Source organism: Muntiacus reevesi, chromosome 6, assembly GCF_963930625.1.
Source record: "Muntiacus reevesi chromosome 6, mMunRee1.1, whole genome shotgun sequence".
NCBI lineage: Eukaryota > Metazoa > Chordata > Mammalia > Artiodactyla > Cervidae > Muntiacus > Muntiacus reevesi.
The window spans coordinates 48,318,065-48,345,566 of NC_089254.1; the positions used below are offsets into that span (position 1 = coordinate 48,318,065).

Sequence of the window (27,502 nt, forward strand, 5' to 3'; positions counted from 1 at the left end):
TGATGTGGAAAAAACAAAAATGAGGTCTAAAATACAGGCAGTTTACAGAAGTACTCGATAATTATTAGTTGAAGGGAAGTAGCAAGGAAAAATTAGAAATATTCATTATTGCTGCCATTTATTTCACAGCCCTACAAAACTGAGTTTAGCATTTATCCCTTACTTGTACTAGTGTAGCATTTAAAACATGATGCCACGAACAAGTAGTATAAAGACTGTGCCAGGAAGTATTACCTTCTTATAAATTAAGCTAAACATAGCTATTCTCATCTGCATTCCAATGTGATGGAGACCAAAAATGGCGGGGTGCAGGAGCAGCGTCCTCACGATAAAGAGAAGGCATAAGCCTATGCCTAAGTAAATGGCGATAGAGCGTTCCACCTTGTTATCTGGGTCATAGGAAGCTATGATTCTTCCCAGTAAGAGAGGTTGGACTGCTTTGGTGACTTCCTGCAGAAGACGGAAAACAAGAGAAATGAAATTTTATTTTTTGTTCATAAAATGCCCTCACAATTTCAACACAAGAAGTTTCATCTTTACAGGAGGATTTAAAATGGGCTTACACAGAAGGCCATGCCATATGTGAAACTCCTGATGTCCTTTGTAATATCTTTATACTATGAAATAAGACTTTATTTAGGTTTTAGCAAAAGTCTTTTGGAAACATTTATGTATGAGATGTTTTTGTTTTTGTTTTTTTCCTAAAAGTATACAGTGGCCATAAAGTAACCGTGCCATTTCTGAAGTAGTGTGTTAATTGGTAACATCTACATTGCACTTAACAATTTGTAAAATATTTTTCATTTGATTTTTATGACAACTTCAGGAGTCAGAGTAGGTATTATTAGTTTCACAGTGCAGATGAAAAACTGAAGCCAAAGAGACCAAGTGATTGATATGATTTCAAAACAGAACTCTCAAAAGCACTTTGAATGATAGAACGAACACCAGAATGAACAGTTTCTTGAGACAACCACATAAAGGGGAGCTGGTAACAGGAGGGAGGAGCAAAAAGGCACTGGTGCTATTTACAGTCCAAAGCTGTATCCTTCCTAGTCTGGGATAGGTGGTGACTTTTAGGAAGAAGTGTGTCAAAAAATTGCAGCCTTAGGCCAGTTTCCAACAATTCATCAAGGGCTGAAAGGTCTATGAGTTAACAAGGAGAGACCAAAGTTGTGTTTTCCAAATCCACTTCATCTGATCCTCAACTGACCACTGAATCAAACTGTCCATCAAATCATTACTGCTTTGCCTGAATATGTAAGAATAGATTTGAACACATGGATTTGAATCCAGAAGATCTAAGTCTTTTAACCATCTTGCTAAATTGCCTTCAGAAGATAAAAGACATAATCCCTCTTTTATGATGGTCTAGTGAAATGGGGATCTGAGGCTAAACCTTGCCTGGAAATAATGTTATGCTAATTGAGTCCATTTCAAATGTATATTTTCAACCAGACAGCTCCTCTCCCCATTTCGCTCAGCATTACCCTCCCCCAGCCCATAATTTGCTCCATCCACCTCCATTTTCTACAATGTCTTTTCTAAACCTCAGTGCCCAACCCCACCAGCCCTCTCATTCTCAACAGGTAAAGTGCTTTTCTATAACCACATCACCTCCACAAGCTATAAGTCATAGTGCCATCACTGACTGACAACTGGCTTTGTGTAGCTACTCATTCAATACTTGGTATTCTGTACCTCATTTCAAATTAACTATGTAGACCAAGGTTCTGAATGTAAGAAAAGGTTCAAACCTTTTTAAAAAGCTTCAAAACTAATCACAAACATGGAATATTAGAGTTCTCTCATCTCACATAGCCACATTTTAAGTTTGAAGTGCAGCAAACAGACAGGTACTAAAAAAATAAATAAATAAACAAACAAACATGCTAACAACCTACCCAGATAAACCAGGTAAATAGTTGGCCATATCTACTGAAGAGTCTATTTATCTTCCCAGGTGGCTCAGTGGTAAAGAAGCCACCTGCCAGTGCAGGAGGCATAAGAGACGTCGAGAAGATCCCCTGGAGAAGGAAATGCAACCCACTCCAGTATTCTTGCCTGGGAAATCCCATGGACAGAGGAACCTGGTGTGCTGCAGTCCATGGGGTTGCAAGAGAGACACGACTTAGCAACTGAGCACACATGCACACAGAAGAGCACCTTTTTTCTAAAAGGTAAATAAGTGCAGAAATCACCGCTCGTTGGCATGGACTACTTTATGTATGCTTTGTAGTTTTGTTAAATGTATATTCGTTTTTACAATACATAGAATTGTTTTTGAGGATGTAAACTTTATGTAACTAGTATCATATTGTGCTTCTTGCAACTTTAACTTTTTAAACACAGTTGTGTTTCTGACATGTAGCCCCAATGATACCTGTATATCTACCTCATTTATTCTAAGTACTGTTTACATGACATCCTGCGAATAAATCAGGATAATTGCCCCATTGCCCTACGCTGGGGAAGATGGGCTATTACCATTCCCAAACTAGTAAATCTGTGCAAGTGCTGCCCTGGCTGTTTTTATTAAGTTCTACAGATTCATGCCAAACTTTCTCTAGAATAGATCATTTATTTCAAAATAATTCCTTAAACTATGAAAACTTACAGCCAACATGAACCTTAGATTTGAAACTACATGTATGAATATATCCGCAATACAATTTTCATAGTATGCTTATAGTGTCACTATTTCATCCTCAAACTTAATTTTATATTAGCATTTTATCCTAGAATTTTTCTATATTATGTCTATGTTCTTCATAGACAAATGTCAATGCCACATCTATACTGATTTATTTTTCCATTAATATTGAGTTTGCATTTGGTTAAAATGCTCTCTTGATTGCAGTCAAGAGGACTGAATTCATATGTGCCACCCATGTTGGAAATACTGGGTGTGGCCATGAAGCAGAGAATAAGTTGGAAGCATTACCAGACACACCAGATTAAATGTCATTTCTTTTTCATTATAAGACTTTAGCCAGAAGACGATGACGTGTGACAACTTTCCATGAATCCAGCTGCTTATATCATAATTAGCATAATCACCTTCCTCCTTTTTCCAGGACTAATAGATACTAGTATAGAATATAGAACCACTGATAAAAACCACAATGCATATTTCTAAGGAGTGACTCTTATCTATGGAATGCTAAAAAAGAACATTCTGAGGGAAAAGAGAAATATTTTAGTAATTGAGCAGTACACAGAATTTTTAGAGTTAGAACTATATGGGTTTACGCAAGTTTTCTCCTACTGAGTAATCTGAACTAAAGTCCCTGCCACTGTGTCACCATTATATTTTCTCCATAACCTGTCACCTCACAACAGAACTATGTGCAGACTTGGAATTCAGTTGTGACTTATAACAAAATAAATAAGACTATGCGAATCTGATTCAGATACCTATTCTGCAGGCTGCATGACTGAATTAACTAGCTGTCACCTTGCCTCAAACAAAAAGAGAACATGTTCATCCTTTGAACAACAATGGCTATTCCACAAGGACATTGGTAGCATTACTCTGGGAGGGTACATGTTCACAGGAAAAAGAAAAGAAAAATGCAGAAAATTTTTGGTAGAGAAAATTTTAATAATTGGACCATCTGCCAACACCAACACATAAACCTCACTGCAACATGGAACCATCAACACTCAAGGACAAAATCGGCACTCCAGACCCCTCCTCCTATAGTTTTCCATGCTCTGGTTTAAGCAGCATGTTCTCTAATATTTATAATGAAAGCAGTTACAGACATCACCTGATTTTATTATTTGGAAGGGAAAACAATGGTAACTGATACCTAGGCTTAATCTATGTGTGCAGTCCTTTAAAAAACCATCCTGTAATGACTGGGAGAAGCACAGTCCTCTATTCTTAGTTTGTGAAAGCTGTGTGAGCCCTGTTACCAGACTATTTTCATTACACAAGAAAAGTCCCAATTTGCCACCATATAAAATAGTGCAAGCTGACTGAGGCTTGAATGTAATGAGGTAGAATGCAAATTTATATAATATTTAATAAAATATTTTATTTTTAATCAGACACAAATTAAGATGAAATTAAGAGTTCACTTAGATAATGGAAGAAGCCTGATACCAATCTTTAAGTCAGCATGACAAGGCAATAAACACTGAAGTGAGAGTCATGAAATCCAACTTCTTATCCCAGCATGTCACCTGCACTCTGTCACCTTAGTCACTCCCCTCCTCTTGACAGTTTCCTCACTCATAAACTAAGTGGTGGAGCAAGCTTATCTTAAAGATCCTCTCCAGAGCTAATATCTCAGGTTATATGATCTGAGTCCAGGGAATCCCACAACAGAGGCTGAGGAGTACCTGGACAACTGACTGGCACACATCCTGACATCGCTATGTGTGTTTTCTACTCAGAGGGATGCAGGTCTAAACAGTGCGAGTTCAGAAGACCATCTGGGTAGAGGGGGTCAAGTTAGAGAACGGCACAAGTGACTACCTTCCTGCTGGGAATACACATAGATTAGCCTCCCAGGAAAAAATTAGGAAGCCTGAAAATACCTCCTGGGAAATACATCTGGTCTCTCCTGGGATCCTCTAGACCTCAGCTTAAATGCACTGTACTTGAGTCTGAATCCTTTAGCCATTTTGTTCTATCTGCACACCTAGGACAGCATCAGATGCTTCTAGAGATACAAATGTCCGCTGGATAGTTAAATCAAGAAAGAAAGTTCTGGTGAAAATAGAAAACTTGGTTCATGCTTGCAATTATATTAAATTAATTAATCCCAAGATTACTTTAAAAATTATAACTGCAAATCCAAAGCATTGTTGATTCTAATACAGGAGGAAATCAGTTGAAAAACCTCTGAGGTTACATTGTTTTCTATAGTGTGCACTAAAAAAACACACCAAAATAAAAATAGACAAAGAATATTAAAAGGCAATTTACACCCCTCAAAAACATGTATATATAAATACTTAATACATGTGCGTGCATGTTAAGTCATTACAGTTGTGTCTGACTCTTTGAGACCCCACGGCCTATAACCTGCCAGGCTCCTCTGTCCATAAAAACTGTTTAAACTCACTAGGACACAAAAATAATTCAAATAAAAATGATAATACACTCTTTTACTCTTAACAATTTGGAAACGTTTTTAAAATTATAATACCTATTGTTAGGACTGAATTTTCATACTTTAGAATAAGGAAAGTAAATTAATACATCTTTCCTGGAGCACAATTGGAAAATCTACTAACATTTAGCTTATAAAGAGATGTGCATTGAAAGATTATTTCTAACAGTGAAAAACTGGAGGCAATCTAAATATTCAATGATGAGGAACTGATAAAATAAATTATGGTACAGCCACATGAGTCATTAAGCATTAAAATGATTAGGTAGAAAAGTATCTAATGATATGAAAAGGCATTCACAATGCATTAAGAGAAGTAAATTTATAATACATTATTTAAAGTAATGATTCACATCCCTTCATTAAGTATATACATATTCTCATGGGAAAAAGTTGGAAAGATAAGCATCAAGTTTATCAATAATTATCTGATCATTTTCTTAATCATAAAAACACTCAAAAATAATAAATTTTAGATAGAAAGTGGTATATAACTTATGATAGTAAATAAATGATAAAAAGAAAACACACATACAAAAAATGGAAGTGTAAACACACACCCAGAATTTACCATAAAATACAAACAGTACTGGCTTATATACCAAAGGAAAGGCTTAAGATTTGAGAGAGTAAACAAAAGTGTCAAATTATTTATCTTGATACACTAGAGTCTGATGGAAATTTTTGACTTTATACTAACTGCTAAACAAAAATTTTACATATTTGACATAGAAAATAAAACCTACCCATTGTCCCAACTATACAGTTTTCGCAAAAATGTATGTACATCACACAGAGAACAGAATTCAAAAGTATCATCATAATATCTGTCTACCCTGAATCATGTTTTTAGATTCACTGCCTAATTGAAAATGGTTCGCTTTTGGTATTTTCCTTTGGGTATTTATTGACTTAATAACTGTTACTAGCAATGTCTTTACTAGAAATATAAGCTATGTTCTTCATGTTTTATAAGAACATGTTCCTGGACTTGCTGATATAGCAGCAAGAGTAGGCTTAATTCAGAAAACAGAATACTAGAAGATATGTTAAAATATTAATTTTAATTTCTGAAGTAATAAATTCTAGGTATTTTTCTATGCTCTAGAAATATGAAATGGGTACTCTAAGACTTGCTTCTAGAGTATAGAAAAATAAGTAAATGCAAATAATAGGAGTATTTGTGAAGGTCGGTATAGACTGTATTTAGTGATACAGTAATAGGTAACACTTATGAAGCACTTTCTTTGTACCAAGATCTACTCTACATGCTTAACTTTAATTTTCACAATATATCTATGAAGTAAGAGCTATTATTATCTCCATTTACAATAAAAAAAAAACCTGAGACAAACAGTTTAAATAACTTGTCCAGTGTCAGACAGCTAGCAAGTGGTTAAAACTAGGATTCAAATCAGTTTGGTAACAGAGCCTCAACTCTTATTTATAACCTTAAACCAAAATGAAAACTTTTATAACATGACCTGGTTTTCCCCAAGTTGATCATCAGTACAAGCACTGTGATTTGTTCAACATCAAACTACTGAATCAAATTATGGTAATATCATTGCAATTTAAAATAAATACCATTTTTCTAGGCCCCATGTCATAGACACATAATTTAAAAGTTAGAAGGAATCATAGAAAGTGTACACCATCACCACATCACACTCATGAGTCACCACTGGATACTGGTTAACTAGAAGAAGTAAAGAGGCCCCAAGCTCACAACAAGAATGAGGAAACGGGGCCACTGGTCCCCAAAGAGTCGGGCATGACTTAGTAACTAAACAACAATAAATAAGCAGTTTAAGCTGTAAGTACAATACATGATCACAGACAATTCCTAACTTATAAATCAACTTTATCCTAAAATTTCATATGTGAGAACAGATGCATTTTGCCCCAGAGACAATATCCTACGAGACCTGGTGTTGGATTCCTGAATTCGCTTTTAAAAGCACATGTAATGCTAAACACTCATGCAGCAACTTTGTGTTCCATAGCACTGTAATAGCCTAACCAACCCACATAACGTTGTTTTTAGCAGGAAGAGCCTGGACCATCTCTGCATGCGATCTTGAGTGCCCCTCCTAGCTATACCTTTGCCCTCTCCAGGCACACGGTCACCTACGCTTCAGCAGAGTCTCGAGAGACAGTGCCAGAGCAAGACACAGAAAGTTAATAGTTAACACTGGGACTCTGAAATAAACCCCGAGCCACATTTAGTCTCAGTAGGATTCTTGTCCCTTTCATTCAGGGACTCCTTGGCCATGATAAGTCCACCCAGTTCTTTTCTCACAACTGTAACTTTTAACTAGCCTTTCTCTTCTATGACCGTGCAAGTCCCTGCTACTCAAAGTATAGTGCAAGGAAAAGAGCTTTTTGTTTTTCTTTTTTTAATTTTATTGGCATATAGTTGATTTATATTATCGTGTTACTTTCTTGTGAAGTTGCTTAATCGTGTCTGACTCTTTGTAAGCCCATGGGCTGTAGCCTACCACGCACCTCAGTCCATGGAGTTTTCCAGGCAAGAGTATTGAGTGGGTTGCCATTTCCTTCTCAAGGGGATCTTTCTGACCCAGGGATTGAACCTGGGTCTCCCACACTGCAGGCAGATGGCTTTACTGTCTGAGCCATCAGGAAGCCCTTTGTTTTAGAGATGCAGAATCTTAGGTTCAACTCAGAAACTTCTAAGTTAGAATCTATATTTAAGCCAAGTGGGAGGAGCTGCTGCCTAGTATGTGTATAAAAGTTTGAGAAACACTGCCCTTCTGTCATTAAGGTAACTAATAATTATTCCTATGTTTAAAATTTTTTGATATCACCATTTAAAAAAATTCAACTAAAAAGTACGAAAGGTACCACCCTATATCCTCACCTTAGATTCTAAAAAAAAGTCAGATGCATTCATTGAAAATGCTCATGCCAGTCTACCTCAATCAGAATCAATGGGGGAATTTTACCCCAGAGTCCATCTCAGACCAAATAAACCACTTTATGCAGGGTCGGACTGGTTACACTAAAGTAAAACTTACCTGTTTCAAGGAAATCTAAACCATATGATTTTCCAAACCTTGTCACAGGAACTGGATAGTACACTATGGGTTGCACAAGTAAGTGTAGCCATGTCTTAGGAATGGGGGTTCTAGTAGAAGATGGAAATATTCAGGATACAGGGTGAGTGTAGGCAGTATAGCTTTCAAGACCCCAATGGGGTTAGAGGAGAAATTAGAGGGGGATGGGAGAGGAAGCAGAAAAGAGTCCTCCATGACGGGCATCTAGATTTGCTGGAGGTAGCCAACCTTTACCATCTGCCTACAATGTGGGAGACCCAGGTTCAATCCTCTGGAAAAGAAAATGGCAACCCACTCCAGTACTCTTGCCTGGAAAGTCCCATGGACAGAGGAGCAATGGTAGGCTACAGTCCATGGGGTCACAAAGAGTTGGACACGACTGATCAACTTCACTTTCTTTTTCACTTTCACTTTCAGCTGACCTTAGGTAAAAGGGACATGCTAGTAAAGGTTATGCTCAAAACTCTTCAAGCCAGGCTATAGCAGTATGGGGACCAAGAACTTTCAGATGTACAAGCTGGGTTTAGAAAAGGCAGAGCAACCAGAGATCAAATTGCAAACATTCACTGGATCATAGAGAAAGCAAGAGAATTCCAGAAAAATATCTACTTCTGCTTTATTGACTACACTAAAGCCTTTACTAAGATCATGGCATCTGGTCCCATCACTTCATGGGAAATAGAGGAGGAGACAGTGGAAGCAGTGTCAGACTTTATTTTGGGGGGCTCCAAAATCACTGCAGATGGTGATTGCAGCCATGAAATTAAAAGACACTTACTCCTTGGAAGAAAAGTTATGACCAACCTAGACAGCATATTAAAAAGCAGAGACATTACATTGCCAACAAAGGTCTGTCTAGTCAAGGCTATGGTTTTTCCAGTAGTCATGTATGGATGTGAGAGTTGGACTGTGAAGAAAGCTGAGTGCCGAAAAATTGATGCTTTTGAACTGTGGTGTTGGAGGAGACTCTTGAGAGTCCCTTGGACTGCAAGAGATCCAACCAGTCCATCCTAAAGGAGATCAGTCCTGGGTGTTCATTGGAAGGACGGATGGCAGGAGCTGAAACTCCAATACTTGGGCCACCTGATGCAAAGAGTTGACTCATTGGAAAAGACCCTGATGCTGGGAGGGACTGGGGGCAGGAAGAGAAGGGGATGACAGAGGATGAAATGGCTGGATGGCATCACCGACTCAATGGACATGAGTTTGAGTAAACTCCGGGAGTTGTTGATAGACAGGGAGGTGTGGCGTGCTGTGATTCATGGGGTCGCAAAGAGTTGGACACAACTGAGCAATTGAACTGAACTGAACTAAAAGCCTTACAAGGACAACAAACTCTGGAAAATTCTTAAAGAGACAGAAGTACTAGACCAGTTTATCTATATGCAGGTCAAGAAGAAACAACTAGAACCAGACATGGAACAACAGACTGGTTTCAAACTGGAAAAGCAGTACATCAAGGCTATATACTGTCATCTTGCTTATTTAATTTACATGCAGAGTACATCATGTGAAATGCCAGGCTGGATGAATCAAAAGCTGCAGTCAAGATTTTTGGGAGAAATATCAACCTCAGATATGCAGATAACATCACTCTAATGGCAGAAATTGAAGAGGAAATAAAGAGTCTTGTGATGAGAGTGAAAGAGAAGAGTGAAAAAGTTGGCTGGAAACTCAGCATTTAAAAACCTAAGATCATGGCAACTGGGCCTATCACTTCATGGAAAATAGAAGGGGAAAAAGCAGAAGCAGTGACAGACTTTAGTTTCTTGGGCCCCAAAATCACTGTGGATTGTGACTATAGCCATGAAATTCAGACACTTGCTCCTTGGAAGGAAAGGCATGACAAACCTACAAAGTATACTAAAAAGCAGAGATATCACCTTGTCAATAAAGGTCTGTATAGTCAAAGCTATGGTTTTTCCATATGGTAGTTATGTATAGATGTGAAAGTTGAATCATAAAGAAGGTTTAGCACTAAAGAACTTATGCTTTTGTACTGTGGTGCTGGAGAAGACTTTTCAGAGTTCCTTGGACTGCAAGGAGATCAAACCAGTCATTTCTAAAAGAAATCAACCCTGAATATTCATTGGAAGGACTGATGCTGAAGTTCCAGTGCTTTGGCCACCTGATGCAAAGAGCTGACACAGTGGAAAAACCCTGATGCAGGGGAAGATTGAAGGCAAAAGGAGAAGAGGGTGGAAGAGGATGAGATGGTTAGATAGCATCACCAACTCAATGGACATTAGTTTGAGCAAACTCAGGGAGATAGTGAAGGACAAGGAAGCCTGGCGTGCTGCAGTCCATGGGGATGCAAAGAGCCAGACATGACTTAGTGACTGAACAACAGCAACAATGAAAAGGGACATAAGTAAGTCAAAGTGTCCAAACCAAAGACTACTCATGTGTAGAATTTCCCCACTCTCTCTTCATTAGCAGTATGCCTGAACTCAAACACCCACCCAGTGTCTTTGTTAAAACATAAGGGACAAAGGATCTTCTTTTGTAAGACAGACTGTAGGACTTGAGAGCTCTAGCAGCACAAGTCCCAAAACACCTTTATGTCCTTAAACTTCTGGGGCTTAAGAAATTTAAATAATAAAAGTAGTATGACCCAAGTTTTACTGATGTGTATCTCAATTTGATGATGGAAATATGCCCAGAGCTGCCTAGGAGTGAAAAATATATTTGAGCGCACACTTGTGAATTTCTTATCATAATAAGGGTATCACGATAACCATATTCTCTAGGTAATCTGCTTATAGAACTCCCTTCCCTTGACTCCCACTAACTGTCCTTAATTGACTCACATAGTTAATTTTTCAACAGTCAGTTTCTCTTCTATACTCAGAGTCTTAAATGTTAAAGGCAATTTTGTATCTGGCTGCTGAGTCAAATGCAGAAAAGAAAAATGAAAAAAAAAAAGCAAGTACATAGTTAATGAGGAGAGGCCATAGCTAATATGACTTAAAATTACATCACTATTGCAGCCAGACAAACTCTTTCATGATGGCATTTCCTTCTTTTCTTAACCTTTCACAGTCAACAGCAAATTTTATAGTACTTTTTCCATCAGTCTTGAAATCAATCAAACCTGCTTACACCACAATTATCCTGGTTTAGAGGGACTAAGAAGACACAGGACATCTTGAAAGTATGTCCATCTTTTACCAAGAGTAGTGTTACAACAGGTTCGAGAATCCCTGCTCATTTAATAAAACAAAAATTACCCAGAAGGACACACACAGAGGAAAGAAGAAATGCCCGTAAAGAATACAATAAATACCAAAGCATTTGGTATAAGTTGTTTAAAAGGAGAGAGGTCTTATTAGAATAGTGAAATTTTCTCTCCTTCTTTTCTTCCTGTAACAGATAAAAAGAACGGAGTAGAGAGATCATATGCCCTGAGAAGCTACACTTGTCTTAATGACCACCACATAAATTCTTAAAGTCTTAACAGTTTTCAACATTTTCACTGCTTAAAACTGCACAGTGAGGCTATGAAGCCTTTACTCTGTGACAAAGCTGAGAAACCCACAGCCGAGCCAATAAATATTCTCTCCCTGCCTTCCCACCATACACATGTCAATTACTTTCCCCATCAGTCCTTTTCCTCACCCATATTCTGCTGGTTATCAGAGCAAGTTGAGCTGATGGAAATCAACTTTGCCCTTTAAACATGCTGTCAGTTCCAGATCAAGGGTTTCGGGACTGGCTTAGCTCAGGAGCATCCATCACTCCTCACTCCCACCTCTGGGCAGTTAATTAACACACCTAGAAAGGCTTTAAGATTCCTTTTGCTGGGATATTCTTAGGCTTGAGACATTTAAAAATAAGCTAGTCTTTCTCCACATTCACTTCATTCTTCTACCACTTAATTTTTTCTATATCTTTGACCCTTAGCACTTCTGGCTCTTGGGTGGATTTCCTTTAAGCGGAAAAATTCCAGTTGGTTCCCCTATCCTGTCACCAAAATTTGAATTTTCTTCAGATTTGTCCCTGAGGTGACCCTAGAAGAATCCTCAACCTTCAAACTTTTAACCTGTATCTCCTGAGAAGATGCAGAGTAGATCAGCAGACCCAAGACTGATTACTACAGTCACCATTCTATTGAGCACTGACATACAATCATTATACAGTTACAGAGCAATTATAATCCGATCTAATGGAAGGGTCACAGGCTTTGGAACCAAAGAGATCTGGCTATCACCAAATTTTCCATGTGCGTAACTTTGGAAAAGTTACTTAATTTCCTGCATCTCAATTTTCCTTTCCATATGTTAGAGACACTAATCACTGCTCCATAGCATTACTAGGAGAATTAAACAAAATAATCTTTATAAAGGGCTTAATGCTTAACTTTGAATAGCTAAGATACTCAATAAATATTAAACTATATTTTGATCTGTATATATCATACCAAATATAAATTTTATAAATATGTTCATGCATCATCTAAATTCTCATGTTTAGACGAGTGCTTTTGTTCACATGAAACTTCTATCCTGGTGGAATCTAGAGGAACAAACTATCTCACAAGTCAGGCAGAGCATAAAAAGGACTTAATAATTCAGCCTTCTCCCAGCTTCTACTCAGTTGTGTTTATATCAGTCAATGGAAGCAGCATGTGATGAAGAACATGAAGAAAAATGAGTTTCACCACGGCCTTAGTTATGGCATAACAATTGTCTGAAGTATTCACTTTGATCCAAGGATGACCATTGTATGATATGGCCAGAGAGAATTGTACTTTTAATACTCTGATTCAAAGGCAGAGTTTGTAGTCAGCAAGGCAAACAACACAACATATTTTTTTAAATAGATAAAAACTGTTTCCCAAAGTCTGGGTGCTCTCATTAAGAAAAATCACCTCAAAAATATCTTAAAAGATAATTAATTCCTCAGCTACCTTATTCATATTTACAAATAAAATAGCATCACCCCCAAACTACTGCATATTTCCACAGAGATAGATAAACAGATAATTTCAAAAACCAGAAGAATGTCTTCCAGAAGGTCATCAAGAGCATTATAAAACATGTGATCATCCTTGTCAAAACAAATGTGGAAACATACTCATTTGGTATGTATTAAGCGCAAGTGCTTAAAGCAATGTAACTTGCTGGACAGGTCTTGGGGATCACTATTGCACTCCTCACTCCCAGAGGCGTGAAGACCAATATAATTACAACACAAATCCATCCAGCTGGTACCCAACCTCCCAAAGTAAATACTGTACAGTAAGTTTCCAACTTGCCATCACTTTCACAGGTTACAATCAAGGATACAAAATGATGCTCTGGTGATGTAAAAAGTAATAGATTAGTCACATTGGACAACAGCTGGGGAACATCATAGACTGCACTTGGGTACCATAGAGCCTGGAGTTCTCACACATGGAGATCTCTTCACAATGAAGGCGACATAGAAGACTGAGAAAACATTCTGCAGGAGTACCTCACTGCATATTTTTAATTTTTGCCATTTAAAATGATCCAGCATGCAGATAGGATTTCAAAATATTACAAACACTCATGTATGAAATTAGCTGAATTTTACCTAATTCTCCTGATACTGTCTCCTGACCTTCTTCTGTAGAATACAGGAAAATAAAATCACCAGCAATCTGATATTCCAGTACGATAATGTGATTTGCGATGACAGAAAGGATTTTTTTTTTAAGAAATTTATTCTACCAAACCCATTTTAAATTATAATCCACCACCTGTGTTCCAGGATCTCTTAGTTCCAAAGCACTTTTTACTTGTCTCCACTAAAGTTTTAGTGGTTTCTTTGTATTTGGAGTTAGATTAGTCCTTTTTCCTGTGTACCAGATTACCCTAGTCCTTTTACCACCTTAAAAATGAATGTAATTATTTTACCCACAGTGAGTTTACAAATAAAAGCCTTACCCCTAAATATAATATGATTCCATAGAACATAAATCTCCAGAAAAAGCATCGCCGAAGGGCATTAATGAGTTTGGGGTTTTTCTTTGAAGCCAGTTCTCGGTCCCATTCTCTGCAAAAGAATAAAAAGTGGGGCCAGTAAGTTGCATGTGCAAATATTTGAATTCTCTATTTCCCTTAACATAGTTTTATTCACACAAGTACATCCACGGAGATTAACCCAAGTGACCAGAGGCAAAAACCTCATGGGGAAATTCCAACACTTCCAACACTATCTCAGGCAGATATTTGGGTTCAATGCTCCACCGTAGACCAATTTTCAAGGAGTTGACTTCATGACAAGTCCACATTATATATGTTAAAGAAAGGTTCTGGTATTCTAAAAATCAATGAATGTGAGAGGTGGATAAATAAAATACAACTCTTACGAATACACATTACTGTGCTTGGAACAAGGTGAAAAATAAATACTTATTTTTTTCCCTTCATGTCTTGATCTTTATCTCTTTGGAACTGTAGTGGATTTTACAAAATTTAACTGTAAAACCAAAAACAAGATTAAAAGTCAGGTGGATTTTTCTGTGATTTAACATTAGAAAAACTTATTATTTGGACTTTGCTTTTAAATGTAGGAGTATGGAACAAATATCCTCAAATGTCACTTTCACATAAAAGTCTTTGGAAAATTGGGATAGAATCAAATTCTGTATCTTCTTGTAGAACAGGAATTTAAAAGTATGAAAAATGGTTGGTATTAGATAAATGTTGTTTTTTCTTTAAATACTATACATCCATAACCTAATTATACTTAAGGTTTTGCCATTACTTTCTGTTAATAAAAACCTTCTTCTTTCCAAGTGGATAAAATATATCCCTAAATGTTACCCTTCATCTTCCTTTTTATACTGTACAGAGATGAGAAGTTTCACAGGAAAGAACTATATAAAGATTCTGCATTTTATCAACAGCTATTCTCATCACTGGCTTTCCCTAGTAGCTTAATGGTAGAGAATCTGCCTGCCAAAGTTGGAGACTCAAGTTCAATCCCTGATTTGGGAATATCCCCTGGGGAAGGAAATGGCAATTCACTCCAGTATTATTGCCTGGGAAATCCCATGGACAGAGAAGTCTGGTGGGTTCCAATCCATGGGGTTGCAAAAGAGTTGGATGCAACTGAACAACAAATTCTCATTACTATCCATCTACATTTATTAGAGGTGTTCTAAGTTACTCTAAAGGAAGCTCACACATCTGAGATATGAGGGCAGATTTGGCAATCATGGGCATTGTGCATGGACACTGACTTTCCTGAGAAGCTTACTATCTATCATGCCAAAACCTATGCCATCCATCTATCTGCTCACACTCTTTCCACTCTACTCACACACAGTACTTGCCTCCCTTCCATGTCATGCAGTGATTCACATCAGGGTAAGAAGCGAAATATGGAGGTGGACTCTGTGTCTTTCAAAGGAAGAATGAGATGAGAAAACCAGGAAGAGAGGTGGTATACGAACCAAAGAAACGGTTTCAAGGTGGGAAGAAGTGGTCAGCCCTGAGGTCATGGTAGGAAGATGTCATTATATTTGATATTAAGAGACCTCTGGTGACCATAGTCAACATCATTTTAATAACATGGTAAACAAAAACCATAGTCAGGGAACTGAGATGTAAAGGAAAGGAGAAGTGTGGAGAAACCAGGAAAGCAGAGAAACATTAGGAATGAAAAAAAATTTTTTTTAATAAAAAAAAGAATGGAGTAGCAATCTGAGGGGGAAAACAGTGGATGGGACTTGTACTATTGGAACCTGAAGGAAGGAATCAGCAGCAAGGGTAGATACTGTGGTACCCACAGCACCACAATAGACCCAGTAAGCATTCCAAACACCAAGAGCTAAATCACAAGGGAAGAAATTTTATACTTATCAAGTACATAGCTGAGTTATAATCATGAAATGGATGTGTGGTTTGCACACAGGAGGGATGCACAGAGTTCAATTCCAAGGTCACAAACTGAGCCAGATGGACCAATGTACTTCAACCACAGTGTAACTGCGTGACGGCCTTTGTCACAAATCAGCTTTTGAAATATGAGGCAGGGTGACTTTCCAAAGTGTAGTGGAAACAGTGGCTAACTTTATTTTTTGGGGATCCAAAATCACTGCAGATGGTGACTGCAGCCATGAAATTAAAAGACACTTACTCCTTGGAAGGAAAGTTATGACCAACCTAGACAGCATATTAAAAAGCAGAGACATTACTTTGTCAACAAAGGTCTGTCTAATCAAGGATATGGTTTTTCCAGTGGTCATGTATGGATGTGAGAGTTGGACTAAAAGAAAGCTGAGAACTGAAGAACTGATGCTTTTGAACTATGGTGTTGGAGAAGACTCTTGAGAGTCCCTTGGACTGCAAGGAGATCCAAGCAGTCCCTCCTAAAGGAAATCAGTTCTGGGTGTTCACTGGAAGGACTGATGCTGAAGCTGAAACTCCAATATTTTGGCCACCTGATGTGAAGAGCTGACTCATTTGAAAAGATCCTGATGTTAGGAAAGATTGAAGGCGGGAGGAGGAGATGACACAGGATGAGATGGTTGGATGGCATCACTGATTCAATGGACATGAGTTTGGGTAAACTCCGGGAGTTGGTGATGGATAGCGAGGCCTGGTGTGCTGTGGTTCATGGGGTCGCAAAGAGTCAGACTCGATTGAGCGACTGAACTGAACTGAGAGATACAAAGTACCATAAGTGTATGTCACTCTTCCAGAATGTTTGAATAAACTCTAAATAACAACTTTTACTAAAAAAAAAAAAGAAAAGAAAAGAAAAGAAGGAGAAGATATACCCCCAAAAGACAAAAATATTAATAGAGTTTATGGACTTAGCTGAAACACAGCTGTTGAATTGGAACAAAGTGGGTGCATCTGATATGGAGACAATAACATGGAGTTGATATGGAGACAATGAAAACTGAGGAGAAAAAAGTGTTAGAGCAGATAATACTACAAATTCAAGTGTATGTCCTCTATTCAGCCACAGATAAAAATAAATCTGGAGTAAACAGGTTTTGAGTAGCCTAGTCCTACTGTGATTAATCTTTCATTCAGAATCCATTTAAAACTTAGGTATTCACCATCTACTAGATTATTTTGAACTTGCAGATATACCTGCAATGTATTATGTTTATATATTTTATCCCTGCAAGCAGTATTACGGGCTTTTGCATAACATCAGCCATTTCACATTCAATCATCATTTATTCATTCAACAAATATCTACTGAGCACCTACTACAATTGGCCCTTCATGTCTGCAGGTTCCACATCTGCAGATTCAACCAACTGGGGAAGGAAAATGTTCACCAAAAATTTTTCAGAAAGTTCCGAAGAGCAAAACTTGAATTTTTCGTGTGCTGGCAACTATTACATAACATTCACATTTATTAGGCATTATAAGTAATCTAGAGATACTTAAAATATTTAAAGTGAATATGTGTAGGTTATATGCAAATAAAATAACATTTGGTGTGAGGGACTTGAGCATCCATAAAGTTTGGTATCCATAGGGGTCTACCAAGGGACAACCAAATATACCAGACTCTATTCTAGACCTTATTCTAAGCACATCATAAACAGAACAAACCAAACAAAAACAAAAAACAAAAGTAATCCTGCCTTAATGACACTTACATACACTAAGTGCTCAATAATAGAAGCTGGTGCTTGATCTTGGAAATGTGAATCTGCTACTTCCACTAGCCTAATTCTTTGAATAAAACCAAGAAACAATAAGGCTAAACAACTTATTTGCCTTGAAACTTCAAAAGAAATTCAATGAGTTTAATGAAAATAAGGTAAACAAATTATAAGTCTACTCAACTAATTTATTTTGGTGCCATAAAAAAGTAGTTGTTTCTTTTTCTTTTTTGCCATCTCCCTCTTCCCTTTCCCCCTCATCTGTATCAGATCCTGTACTGCTGGCACAAGACCCTGTCCAGCTCATTCACAGATTGTTGTTGGTCCAAGAAATAAGCATGTGACTCAAAAGTTTCTGGGATTTTTCACTTTTGGAGAAAAAGACTGTTTCCTCAGTGGTCTGTAAAGACATGAGCAAAGAGTTCTGAGGACCCACTGCATGGAGGAAGCTAATCTGAGACAATAAAACCAGTTCCTGGTTCCATTGAGTCCCTAAAGGCGGTTCTCTCTCTAGGCTTTTACACACATAGATTACATGAGTCAATAAATTTCCTCTTCGTATTTACTTAAGCTACTTGATTGGATTTCTGTCACTGGCAATCAAAAGGATTGTAACCAATACTCTGAAAATAGAAGACGTCTTTACAATGGGAAACACTGTTCTTGGAGAAGCTGGGAGTATGGACCTGAGTTTGATCCAGAACTCAGCCATTTATTAGCTTGAAAATTATATCTCTCTGAGCCTCAATTTGCTCTTCTACAAGATAAAGATAATGATACTCTCCTTCCAGAGAGGCTGAGAGGAGATACCATACCTGGCATTCAATAGGTGCTCAAAAATATGAAACTTCTACATATCTTTGACATCCAACTGCCTTTACCCTAAGATTTCCAACTACGCACATCTGTATTCACAGTTTAAGATTCTAGAGGCAAATATACACTTGTTTCATAAAGATGTTACTCCAGTCTTCACAAAATCCACTTAATGTTCTTTAAGTGACAGCTTCTCAGAATTCAAATATGTATTTTTCAAAAAAAAAAATCCTTTCTCAGGAAAATGGCTTTATTTCATCCCTTCTATGGTCAATTCTTAATTAATCAAGACTTCATCAAGAAAAGAGGATGTTCCTATTAAAAATACTCCATTTTAAGAATTAGGCCCACCAATAATAGTTCTCTAGTCTCTAATAATATTAATTTCTCTCTTCAACTAATAAACAATGTTCATGAACATACCTTTCCAATTTTTCAGATAGATTATCAGCAGAATCAGAAGAAGAGATATGGTATATGTCTGACAATTCTAAGCGCTGTCTGTATCCTTTCTTCAAAATTGGTCTGGTCCAGCTAAAATAAAGAGAGGAGAAACAGATATAACTGTTAACTTGATCTCCAATGTAGACTTGAAATCAGATAAAGTTTCAAATTTTCTAGCATGTGGAAAAGAGCAGTGCATAAATAAGAGAATAAAGTAAAGCATATTCTATGAATATCATAGATTCATATCTCACAGAACTCAACTGTATAAAAACTGTATTTAGTTTTATACAGAACTAAACTGTATAAAAAACATCAACACCTCTGAACTGACATGACTATAGCTTTTTCTAAAAGGATTAGGGATGGTGGTAGAATCTTTCCCAGAGAAAAAAAAACAAACTGCTAAACATTCTATACTAAAAGTATAAAAATATAAAAGGAAGGGAGGGAAGGAGAGAGGTGGGAAGAAATTTCCCTAAAATAACCAGATATTAAAAGTTTATGGTTTGCTGAAGTCCAGTCTCTACAAAATGATCTGTGAATGATAAAACAGACCCTCAAACAACACCCAACATATCATAGCACACAATCCTCAGCAATGTGCTGTTTGTGGAATGAACTAGCTATAGCTGGAGGGCTAATGAGTAGTGTGTGTCAATTTGGTGACTTAATCATCACCCCTGAATGAGGGTGGGGATCATAATTTTCTTGCGTTTTGTCTCCTCATCTCACAACAGTTACGCACTTCGGCCTGCTACATATCTAATAAATAACAATTTATGATGGAAGCTGGCCTGGTAAATAATGAGGCAGGATACTGCAGTTATTTTCAAATACATTGTTTCTAACTATTGTGAATAAGGCAAAATAATCTTCACAGAGAGGCTTTCCAGGTGGCTCAGTGGTAGAGAATCTGCCTGCCAGTGCAGGAGATGTGATTTTAATCCCTGGGTGGACAGGATTCCCTGGAGAAGGAAATGGCAACTCACTCCACTCTTCTTGTCTGAGGAACCCGAAGGACAGAGGAGCCTGATGGGCTACAGTCTATGGGGTTGCAAAGAGTCAGACACAACCTAGCAAATAAACAACAACAACAATCTTCACAGAGATAAGAAAATCTAAAAACAAATCAAAGAAAAGGAAAAGCAAAGAGGAAGAAGGGAGGGGCAGGAGAACTGTTAAAGAAATTATGTACAAAAAGATTTCTAAATTAAAGTTGTTGAGCAAATGAGACCTTTCTCATGTGAAATGTCATGTATTTATTAACAAAACGAATTGAAGTTGGAATTGGTGATTCTCAACATATGTTTAACTCTTGTTATCTTTCTCTTCTTCAGATAGCTCTAAAATTTGGTATCACTGAGAATTTGGTAATATATCAAGGCACGCCACCCACCAAAAATCAAGAGTGTTTTAGCAGTATCTAAGAGACCAAATAAACTCATGACAGAAAAGTATTCTAGCAAAGTCATTCTGAATAAAAAGAGGAAATGCTACGCCAAATGCAAATATTTTTGACATTGTTTCAGGGCAAAACTGCAAAAGGCTCTTATGTCTACCTCCACCACTCCCACCCAAGAGGTCCAGATTCTTGTTTATACTTCCCTGGTCTTCACCCATTCCCTGTGTTCCTGGCATATCTACAACTTGTCCTTCCTTAAAATTCAACTGAATTACAACCCAGCTCAAAGGCTCAGGAGTTTCCCTAATCATTTCTGACCAAGATATCAACAAGTGACAATGGCTTAATATGTCAGGTTTTTTTCCTTTTTACTTGCAATGTTTGCATCTTAACAAGAACCTTCAAATCTCAACAAAGGATGAGATAATAAGGTTCATCTTTATTGCCCATTGTGATCCATTGGCAGTTTTTCAAAAAGAACAGGAATGAAAACATTGAGGACAGTCTGAACACAGTAAAGAAGTCCCAAGATCATACAGCATCTACAGTGGGCATTGTCGGAGAGAGTGGGGCACACCTACCGGGAGCTTGCCATCCAGTAGCCAACATAAGCACTTGGAGCCACATTTGCTGATACAGGGGCCAGTGAGGGTGTGAAAAATCTAGGGCAGCAATTTTAGGATATAAACTCTATTCTGTTAGTTATAAGCCTTTGTAAACAAAAGTCAATAAGTGAAAAGGTAAAGCAAGTGTTTACCACTAAGAAAAAAAAATATGTGTGTACAGCACTTTCACAGACATTAGCACAGTCATTTTAATTCAAAAGTCTTGATAGGTAGGCAGAACAAAAAGAGATGACCGCCTTACTTTAAGCATAAAGGAATGAAGGTTCAAAGATGTTAAATTTGTTTGTTATTAATGGCAAAAACTATATTTTACCACATTCTTCTGACATCACTCCTTCAGCTTTTATTGCCTAGGAAAAGTAAGTTGCGTGGGTTATTCTGGACAGAGTACTAGAAGGAGGGTCTAGAAGCAGGGAAACCAAAAGCTAGCAAACTGCAGGCAGTGATATGGTGTGCTAGCATGTCTTTACCCATGCCTTCTTAAGAAAAACAAAAAGTGACTTATGGCATTAGCCAGTTTCTGTGTTGTAAATATCCCTACCATGACCAGTTTCAAGCCATCAAGTGTGAAGTCACTGAACACCAAATTCAGGGAAGAGATACACAGTTGCATATCATAAAATAGTATGATTACCGTTCAGATACAATCAACTAACCTCAATAGCATAGATAATAATGAATAGGCAGCAATAACTTTTGTTTTTATTATCTTTATTTAATTTATTTAATTGTAAGTTTAACTCAATTAATTTTTAATACTAGTTGTGCTTAACAACCAACTCACAAAGTTCCTGAAAATTTAACAATCAGCTCAATCAGAAAAGGGCCAACTTGACCTCGCAGGTTCAATCTGTGGGTCAGGAAGATCTCTTGGAGGAGAAAATGGCAATCCACTCCTCTAATCTTACCCAGCAAATCCCATGGACAGTGGAGCCTGGTGGGCTGTAGTCCATGAGGTTGCAAAAGAGTTGGATAGACTGAGCTACTAAACAACAACAGCAAAAAATGGAAAATTTAGAAGAGAAAAATATACTCCCTCTATTGTTAAAACTTTCATTTTTGGTATCTTTAAAATTGTTAAAATATGAAACTAAATTTACAAATAAAGAGAATCTCACTAACTCTAAATATTAAAATATCATAGACATTTGCAGGAAGTTTAAAAACAAATTCTTTCTTTCAAAAACTAATGAACATACATCTTTTGGTCCATATCTAAGACCTGATCACCAATTCCATAAATGAGTTTCTAGCTCATTTTAAAGCAACACAATTTGAGGGCTACATTTATAAAAAGCTTCCTTGTGTTATCTGTGCCCATTTTAATACATATATTATAACATGACCTTTAGTCTTGATTATAAAGAGCTCCACAGCCCAGTACCATCAAATCAAACATATTCAGTAGCATTAACAGTTAACCATTAATAATGATTAATACAGTTTAGTGTTTCTGACAGATTCACTACACTAAACCTATATTCATAACCTGAAACAGAAATTTAAGGTTAATTATGAAACGTAAAATCAGTTAACCTTAGGCTGCATGGTAATCACCAGTTAACTGAAAGAATTTATTTCGTGAGATTAAGCCAAAAACAATTGAAGAAAATCTCTGCTCCATCATGGAGGTCTTCCTGACTACCTCAAGCCAATCCTAGAAATAAAAATAAAAACAAGCAAACAAATAAGTCCCAGTTATCTATATCTAGACACTCAATGAAATATTAGTTACTGTAAAACTCCAGCCACTGTTTCTTTTGAATGAGCTTGAGTATGTTCAACATACTTGGATGGAATTTAGGATGACAACTCAGAATACCTACTTCCATATATCTTCCACTAAAAAATGAATGAGCATGCAGGTGTTTCATAATAGTAAGGCAGGTACACCTGCAATAACCAAAAGCAATAAGCCCTGTTCTTCCTCATCTTCCTCAAACTTGCTCTCACCATCCCTCCCCCTCACCTCTAACTGATCTTATCCTCCTTTTTTATTCATAACCTGTAACTGCATATTGAAAATGGATTTATAAATTGAGCTTAGAAACTGTGACAGTTTCCAAAGTTTTCGCTATTTCTAACAGAAACTCATAAATAGCAGAGATTCTTAAGGTATACAGTTCTTTATATCCTAAAGTTTTAGACCAAAATAAAAAATAAAAGTCTAGCACTCAGACCCATTGCACATTTAATAAGAGGCTTCAGGTTTTATTAAGGAAAAAAAAATCACTTGATTAAAAAAAAATACACACACACAATGAAACTGTATTTAGTTTCATTTCTTAGAACAAAATTTCTGATTTTTGCAGATTTAGAGTGACTTTACTTCCTTATGATGAAAAGAATTTTCCAATTATACACTATTAAAGCCTTGCTTTTTCAAGAAACCTATCCCTGTAAAACCACATAATTAAAGCTTATAATCACCATCCCATTTGACATTTGGCTTTATTAATCCACCAGAGGCAACTGACATTTTCATCTGCTATAATTTAAGATGAAGGTCAGGTATCAGATCTCTTCATTTAAAGATGATTTTGTTTGTATAAAACAATCATGTCTCTACATTATGTAACATTACTTTTGATTTAAATAGCCAAGTGAAATAACAGCAAATTCAAAACCATGGTTGCATGACACATCTCCCAAATACTGACAAATTGATAAACTCAAACAACGAAGACTTTTTCCTTTCTGCATGAAATAATACTTAAGGAACTAATAGAAATTATTGTAAACTGCTTAGTACGGACAAATTTAAATACACCGGAGGTTTTCTCCTCATCCAGTATATTTACCTTGGTTTGAAACCCCTCAAATAAGTTGGATAGTCCTAACTAAAGAAAATGCTGAAGTTTAGGAAGAGGAAAGGAGGGGAATCATTCGAACAGAATGTGATAATAAATCTCAAATTTCTGCAGCACATTTTGCCAGTTTACTTTAGCATTTTGATAAATGGCTATGATGGGAAGAACTGGTTTCCAACCAAAAGTCATTTCATCTCTACAAGGATGTTGTTTTCAATTCACGTAAATAACACTTCAAATGTCACAACTGCTTAAGCAACTTGGATCCAGGGTTATAAGTGTCAGATGTGTTTTTCCTCAATGACTTTTAGTAAAGATAAAACTTGAGACAGTAATGACATCTAGCCCTCAAAAGACCTATATAAAACTTGTAGGTTTCAAGAATGTACCTCACAGCTGCAGCACTGGGGTGCAGGCCAAATCAGTGAGTCTCTGTCCTCTGATTCCACAAGGTAATTAAACAGTGTTTGCCTTCTTGCCTGCTAAAGGAGCTATTTTTGTTTGAGAGTTAATTTCTCATGAGGCTCCTACCTTACCAACAGAACTGCAGAAATTCTTTTTCTTTCTGTAGATGAGTTAACAGTAAATAAATGTAGTCAATGAATTTTCTAGATTTGGAAAGATGATTATTTGTTGCTCAACAAAAGCCTACAAACCAATCTAAAAAATCTTCCAGAAGCCCAGAATTTAAAGCCATAATGCAAATCAATTTAACTTCATGCCAAATGAACCTAAATAGAAAATTGATAAGCCCATTTTATAAGATGCTTCTAAATATAAATGTATCAGGAATGCAAGCATATTAAGACATCTGGAAAAAATACTTTCTTTTTGCTTATCTATATTCAGTAATGTCTAACGGTAAGTATGTATAACTGGAAATAAGAAGGAGGTTCTTTTTAATTAAAGAAGAAGGTATATATAATTAGTACTTGCTATGGCTATCTATGCAAATAAACTTTCTAGTCAAATACACCTTGACTCCATGATTTTCATATAATTTTCACTATCAATTTTAATTCCCAAAAATTGTTTTCATTTCTTTCCTGATATAACTGTCTGAGGTAAAACTATCATGAAGACTAAAAAACTCCACTTAATTTCTACTACAAATGTGTTACTGAAAAAAACTGAATTAAGTGATTTTAAGAAGAAAATTTTAAGTTTTAACTCTATCATTTCCTGGTCATGTGACCTTGGAAAAACTCTTACTAAGATCTCTTTGCTGCAGCTCCTGTTGGAAATAACAACTATGACTACTTGGTTTTCATGGGGGTCAGATTCAATGTTGTTCATAAAATATTATAGCTGTACATTATTATATTGCTTCTTCATAGAATCTACATGGCTTTAATTTTCAGAGCACTAGAATTAATTATTGGAACTATAACAAAAGTAATAGCTAACATTAGTAGACAATTACCATAATTCTGTAAAATTCTAAGTATTTCACATTCTTTATTTCACCTGTTCCTCACAATGATTCAACAGTTAAGTCCTAGTATATCCTCATTTTACAGATGAATAACAGGCTGAAGGAGCTTAAATCATTTATCCAGGGCAGAGTTAGAATTTCAAAAGAGGACTGTGATACCAAAGCCTACACTTGTACCAAATTTGCCGTATTAGGACTAATTTTAGGGGGAAAAAATAACATACCCTTGGGTATAATATGAAAACCATAAACAACAACAGAAAAAGATCAATAGATTAGACATCATCAAATTATAAAACTTTTATGCCTCAAAGCAGACCATCAAGGAAGTGGAAAAAATAATCCAAAGAATGGGAGAAAATTTTTGCAGATCATATATCCAATAAGAGATCTGTATATAGAATATATAAGGAACTCATACCTCAATCATAAAAAGACAACCCAATTTATAAACGGGCAAAGGATCTGAATGGACATTTCTCCAAAGGAGATATATGAATGCCCAAAAGCAGATGAAAAGATGTTCAACTTCATTAGCCATTAGAGAAATGCAAATCAAAACCACAATGAGATTCTACTTCATAACCATTAGAATGGCTATAATCTAAAAGACAGGTAATGGTAAAAACTGACAAAGATGTGGAAAAATGAGGCCCCTCATACCCTGCATTCTAAAATTAGCTATAGTGATAGTTACACATCTCTTAAAAAACATTGACTTGTATACTTTGAGTAAATTTTTTGGCATGTGAATTATATCTCAAAAAAGCTGGTATTAAGATAAACAAAGCTGGTATAAAGAAATCAACTGTCAGTGTGGATTTTGGAAAGTTTTCCCAAATGTTTGATTTTTCACTCCTAAAAATGGTAAAATGCAAAAATTTATTATGGAAACTTTGACATTCTAAACCCTTTCATATATTAGTGCCTGGGTAGCTGCTACAAGTGATTTAGACTATGCAAAACTCACAAATAGATCCAAGGATTGGCAACACGCAACATGAGAGACATATAAATCATTTCCTGAGTCTCAGAAGCAAAGCAATTCATTGCTGCAACTATAGTACTATGAACACAGAAAAAGTGAGAATGATGATAGTACACTGAAGAAAGTGAGGAATGAGTAGCATTGGCACAAAAAGACCACTTGTAACAGCTACACTTAATTCATTCACAAGTGCTGGATTTCAGGAACTCAAGCAACTGAGAGATGATAAGCAATGCTTCAAAAAAAAATAGCCAAGACTGTAAACTTGAGAAAAGCAGCCTCAGAGTACTGTTTCATGATTTTAGTTTTTTATTCTATCTTGGCATGAAGCCAAAAATAAGAGACCCAAAATTGATTGTAGTTGCAACAACTGGCTAGGAAGATAGGATGATTAACTATCCTATAAAATTGCGGCATCTCCTACAAGTTTACTTTCAGGAGCCCTTTACTAATCTGGAAAGACAAGTGATAACATTGCTCTCTGATTTGTAATTTTTATTTCCATTGGCAAAAAGAAATATATTTGCAACCAAGAAAACAAGGAAAAAGGGAAATGGACTGGCCTTCAGATTTTACAGTAGAAATGCCACTGGATTGCTAGCTGGCATTTGTAAAAATTACAGAGAAACTTGTGCAACTATCAGAACTTCACCACTATTACTGTTGTTTTAGACAATTCCATACTAGCAACAGAGCAGAGAGGCAATTTCAAGCATGCCCAGTGGTAACTGAATGGGAAAGAAGGAAAATGAGTTCTACATCATTTTCTAAGGTAGGAACAAAATACACGTCACATAAAATTCAACATTCAAAAAACAAAGATCATGGCATCTGGTCCCATCACTATATGGCAAACAGATGGGGAAAAAGTGGAAGCAGTGACATACTTTATTTTCTTGAACTACCAAAATCACTGCAGATGGTGACTGCAGCCACAAAATAAAAAGATGTTTACTCTTGAGAAGAAAATCTATGACAAATCTAAACAGTATTAAAAAGCAGAGACATCTATTTACTGATAAAGGTCTGTATAGTCAAAGCTATGTTTTCTCTAGTAGTCATGTACGGATGTGAGAGTCAGACCATAAAGAAGGCTGAGCGCTGAAGAATTGATGCTTTCGAATTGTGGTGCTAGAGAAGACTCTTTAGAGTTCCTTGGACAGCAAGGAGA

At 36.6% G+C, this 27,502-nt stretch overlaps 1 protein-coding gene across 1 annotated transcript in view; it reads right to left on the reverse strand.

The window, feature by feature from the left end:
• Positions 1-27,502, reverse strand: part of CFTR (CF transmembrane conductance regulator) — a 197,247-nt gene that overhangs the window by 149,806 nt on the left and 19,939 nt on the right. Inside the window, exons 4-6 of the mRNA XM_065938474.1 lie at positions 19,047-19,157; positions 14,116-14,224; positions 235-450 (exon numbers count right to left, since the gene is read on the reverse strand). Of these exons, the coding sequence (XP_065794546.1) occupies positions 235-450; positions 14,116-14,224; positions 19,047-19,157 (436 nt within the window). The remainder of the gene's footprint in view (positions 1-234; positions 451-14,115; positions 14,225-19,046; positions 19,158-27,502) is intronic.